The 5136-nt window shown below is 49.1% G+C and overlaps 1 protein-coding gene across 1 annotated transcript; it reads left to right on the forward strand.

Moving 5' to 3' along the window:
• The first annotated feature begins 213 nt into the window (after positions 1 to 213).
• LOC116677742 (uncharacterized) lies at positions 214 to 3174 on the forward strand. The gene has a single exon (XM_032508016.1). The coding sequence runs from the start codon at positions 214 to 216 to the stop codon at positions 2785 to 2787; it is 2574 nt and encodes an 857-aa protein (XP_032363907.1). The 3' UTR covers positions 2788 to 3174.
• Positions 3175 to 5136: the final 1962 nt, after the last annotated feature.

A 5136-nucleotide genomic window follows, 5' to 3' on the forward strand; every position in this document is an offset into this window, starting at 1 on the left:
GTTTCTATGGCAAACGGGGATGCGGCACAAGTCCTACAGGACAAGATAACATCCCTATTAAACAAACAAGCGATCAGAGCTGTGCCGAGCGAGGAAACGCATCAGGGGTTTTACTCCCGCTATTTCCTCATTCCCAAGAAAGGGAGCTCGTTGCTTCGCCCGATTTTGGATCTCCGTGTGTTAAACAGACATCTACGAAAATACAAATTCAGGATGTTAACACACAAAGTGCTCTGTCGTTCAATCCGCCCGGGGGATTGGTTTGTAACGATAGATCTTTCAGATGCATATTTCCACATCGCCATTTATCCTGCACACAGGAAATTTCTCAGGTTTGCGTATCAGGGCAGAGCCTACGAATACCAAGCCATCCCATTCGGGCTGTCATTGGCACCGAGGGTGTTCACCAGGTGTGTGGAGGCGGCGCTGTCTCCGTTGAGGAACAGCGGTATCAGAATATTTTCGTACATAGACGACTATCTGGTCTGCTCCCACTCTCGGGAGCAGGCTGTCAAGAGATTCCACTACGGTGATAACTCATCTCAGGGATCTGGGGTTCAACATAAACTGGGCGAAGAGCCGAGTGGAACCCGCGCAATGTACGGAGTATTTGGGTCTCAAAATAAACTCCCTCTCTTATCGCGTCACGCTATCGGAGGGGAGACTAGCGTCTCTGGGGCACTGCCTCTCCCTTTTCCGGCTGAGCAAAGCCGTGCCATTCAGATTATGCCTGCGCCTGCTTGGCCTGATGGCGTCAGCAGTGTCTGTGGTACACTTGGGGCTGCTAATGATGAGAGATTTTCAGCGTTGGGTGGCAGCATTACACATGTGCCCACGCAGTCACCTCAACCGGAGGGTGAAAATAACGCTAGCGTGCATAGCAGCCCTTCACCCGTGGAGAGACACGGTGACTCTCGCGTCAGGTGTCCCGCTTGGGGCGGTGTCATCCAGGGTAACCATGACAACGGACGCGTCCTTGTCAGGATGGGGAGCGACGTTGTTGGGGAGAACAGTGAATGGCACATGGAGCCGGAGATTAGCCCAGGCTCACATAAATGTCTTGGAGCTTATGGCAGTGTTTCTGGCTCTGAAACATTTCCTGCACTTTCTCCAAGGTCGTCATGTTTTAGTGAAAACAGACAATTCCACAGTGGTCGCATACATCAACCGCCAGGGCGGCACTCGCTCACTGCAGCTACACATGTTAGCTCGCAGGGTGATTTTGTGGAGCAGTGTGAGACTGCTGTCTCTCCGAGCAACACACGTGCCGGGCGTTTTAAACAGAGGGGCAGATCTCCTGTCACGGGGGAATCCTCTGTACGGAGAGTGGACTCTCCACCCACAAGTGGTGGAACAAGTCTGGCGGAGATACGGTCGAGCAGCCGTAGATCTCTTCGCCTCGCAGGAAAACACACAGTGTCCAATGTTCTTCTCTCTGTCAGACGTAAATGCACCGCTGGGTGTGGACGCTCTAGCTCACCCGTGGCCAAACGTGCTGCTCTATGCATTTCCCCCCCTCAGTCTCATCTCTCCCACTCTGGCGAGGGTGAGAGGGCAGGGCCTATCGTTAATCCTGATAGCGCCGCGGTGGCCATCCAAGCACTGGTTGGCGGAGATAATACAGCTCCTGGTGGGAGAGCCATGGCCTCTCCCCACACGCAGAGACCTCCTCTCCCAAGCGGGCGGGGAAATTTACCACCCCCACCCGGACCGCGTAGCGCTCTGGGCTTGGCCCGTGAGAGGTGGAACCTGAATGCATCAGGCCTGTCAGAGCAGGTCATTGACACCATTCAGAGCGCAAGGGCCGCGTCCACCCGCTCTCTTTACAGCGGAAAGTGGCGGGTTTTTGAGGAGTGGTGTGAACGTAGGGATACAATCCCTTTTCAGTGTTCTGTGGTGGACCTGCTGTGTTTCCTACAGTACCTGATGGATGAAGGACGAGCTTTCTCCACAATTAAGGTGTACTTGGCTGCTGTCTCAGCCTGCCACGTGGGTTTTGGGGATAAGCCCGCGGGGCAACATCCCTTGGTTTGTCGTTTCATGAAAGGGGCACGTCGCAAGCTCCCAGTTTCCAGGCCCCTGGTTCCTCTATGGGACTTATCGGTCGTGTTGGACGCCCTCTCTCATCACCCATTTGAGCCTATGGAGGCGGTGGGGATGAAGTTTGTCTCTCTTAAAACAGCTTTGCTCTTGGCTTTAACCACTGCAAAGCGAGTGAGTGATTTACAGGCTTTGTCTGTTCAGCAAACCTGTCTCCAGTTTGCCCCAGGGCTCTCTAGAGTCTGTTTGCGGCCCAACCCAGCATTTGTGCCTAAAGTGGTGGAGTCAGCCTACAGGTGCCCCTCAGTGGAGCTCCGGGCTTTCCACCCGCCTCCGTTCTGCTCAGAAGAGGAGAGAAGGCTTCACATGTTGTGCCCTGTCCGGGCCCTGCACATGTATGTGAGTCGGACGGCTGTGTTCAGAAAAGCTGATCAGCTGTTCGTGTCCTGGGCTACACCCCACAAGGGTAAGCCGTTGTCCCGCCAGAGGCTGTCCCACTGGATTGTGGAGGCCATATCATTGGCCTATGAGTGTAAAGGTTTGCAGGCCCCGCGGGGTCTGAGAGCTCATTCAACGAGAGGCATGGCCACTTCATGGGCCCTTTTCAGGGGTGTTTCAGTGGCAGAAATTTGTGCGGCAGCAAGCTGGGCTACGCCTCACACTTTTGTGAGGTTCTACAGGCTCGATGTTTCCGGACCGTCCCTGGCACAGGCTGTGCTGGAGGTGACGGCGCCCGGGTTGGTGTGAGTCTCGGTTCAATGTTATTTGGCTTCGGGAGATTCAGGCAATCCGGGAGTGGTCTATATCTCCCATAGTGAAACACCGAACGAAGTTAGAAAAAGAACTTTAGGTTACTTAACGTAACCCCGGTTCTTTGATAACAGAGTGAGGTGTTTCACCAACATGTCCCTCCTTGCAGAGACACGGAAAGAAACCTATCTGGAATGATTTGTAAGGAGCCGGTCGACTGTGATTATATGAGGGGGCGTGGCCCCAGCACAGTTCGACCTGTCTGTCACGGACAGACGTGGTGTCATTGGAGCTTCCATAGTTGGTCACGCCGAGGCGATTCCCATAGTGAAACACCTCACTCTGTTATCAAAGAACCGGGGTTACGTTAAGTAACCTAAAGTTTTGTTTCCACAAATGTGCTGCCATCATATATGTTACAATACTGACTTAGCAGCAGCTTTATGCACGGATGCATTAAGGGACAAGAAAAGAAATTCAACCTGGTCTAGGTCCTGCTCATAAACTTTGTGTGTCAGTTTTTATGTGCAGTCAACAGAACTATGATTGTGTTGCATGGTGTGGTATTGTATGCAAATACACTATCATGTTCTTCTTCAGAAGGCTCTTTCTGGAATGACAGAGGACATACCAGCCCTGGCAATCAGAGAGGCTTCGTGCTTTTCTGTCTACGTCTTCTTCAATCTTTTCCTTTTCTTCTATCATTGTCATTTCCTTCACTTAACCTTTCCAACCAAACTTTTCTTGCTTCACTCTTTTTACTCCCATGCAAAACAAATCTATGATTTTTAATAGTAATTAGTGCATTGTAAAATACTGTGCTTAAAAATTCCCATTGTTGGCCTCAATTTTTTTTCTTCTTAAAAGACATTGACTGGAACATTTCATTTCCATACTATGTAATCGTGTCTTTACCTTTCCTCTTCTATATCCTTCATATTGGTCGGTTGATAATGCCTCCGTGGCCACCTATGAGAAAAAACATAAAATTGTAATACGTTTATGGCTAACTGGCTAGATAGCTAACTATTATGTATGTTATGTAGATATGCATATGTCCTCTTCTATATATTTAATTTAATAATCTAGCCTATTGATTGGCCAATATCACCAGGTTATTCTAGTTTATATCACTCACCTGATACAGTGGGTGAACTCGAACTGGATTTCGAGACATCCAAGTTTCTTTCCAAAGACGGCCTCTGCTACCGGAGTTTGTTGCTAAGTTGCCCCACACACCATGCCATGAGTACTGTTCCATCGAGTAGCACAGTCGTTGATTAGCTTTGCAGTTTTCACTCCAAGAACCTTCTGCATAGATTCCAAGAACTAGCTGTCGGGTAATTGATTTGTTGAAATGCAGTGCTGTTATCCAGTAGTCTGCTGACCGGAGTTTTGATAGCTTGCACTGCCAGCCCTTTTTTCACAGCACGGTCAATGGTGTTTGCCATGACTGTTATGAAATCAACCGCATTGTCTGTAATGGGTTTGGTTGGACCCAGACACAGAAACAACACAGGCTCAGACAATGACGGTAATGAAAAAAGGTTTAGAAAGGTAGCTGCATACACTGACAACAGGAGACAAACACTGTGACGGAAACAAAACAAAGTTAGTAGGGGTGATCCGAGTACCCGGCTGAAACGAGTATCCGGTATCCGGTACGGATAAAGCACTTTTGCCAAGTACAAGTATTATCCGAGTAATATGAGTCAATATCCGTGCTCGGATTGAATACAACTCCTCAACTGGCCGCGCAGCGTTCTGTGATAATCACAGCGCCCCCCCCCCCCCCCCCTACAAACCCGCTAGGATCAATCACACACACACAGAACAAGGAAAAATGCGCTCTCTCTCCCTCTCGCTCGCTCTTGCGCTCCCGCTCCGTCAGGCAGGCAGTCGGGTCTGCGGATCTGTTCCGTTAACGTTTAGGGTTTCTTCAGCTTCAGGTTTGTTTTTAACTTCGGTTTGTAGTACTTACTTAGTAACCAGTAGATTTCTGGTGAACGTGGGGTTTGTAGTCCTTACATAGTAACCAGTAGATTTCTGGTGAACGTGGGTTTCAGACGTGCTGCTTGGTTTAAATGCAACTCCCGTTGCGTCTCTGCCATTGGAGATTTTTTTTTATTTTTTTACTGTCAGCTGCCCCCCCTCGCCCCCGCCCCCTCTCTCTCTGTGTCTCTTTCTTACTCACACACACACACACACACACACACACACACACATATACCTGGTGTGGAAATAAAAAAAAAAAAAGAACCAAAAAAATAAAAAAATCACACAGATCTTAAAAAAATAAAAAGTTAAAAAAATAAAGTTTTACTGAGTATGAAAACTCTTGTTCAT

Source organism: Etheostoma spectabile, unplaced genomic scaffold (genome assembly GCF_008692095.1).
Source record: "Etheostoma spectabile isolate EspeVRDwgs_2016 unplaced genomic scaffold, UIUC_Espe_1.0 scaffold00005690, whole genome shotgun sequence".
Taxonomy (NCBI): Eukaryota; Metazoa; Chordata; class Actinopteri; order Perciformes; family Percidae; genus Etheostoma; species Etheostoma spectabile.

What these genes read in the sequence shown, in the direction of transcription:
- LOC116677742 (XM_032508016.1), top strand. Translation starts at nt 214, where the DNA reads ATGTTAACACACAAAGTGCTCTGTCGTTCAATCCGCCCGGGGGATTGG.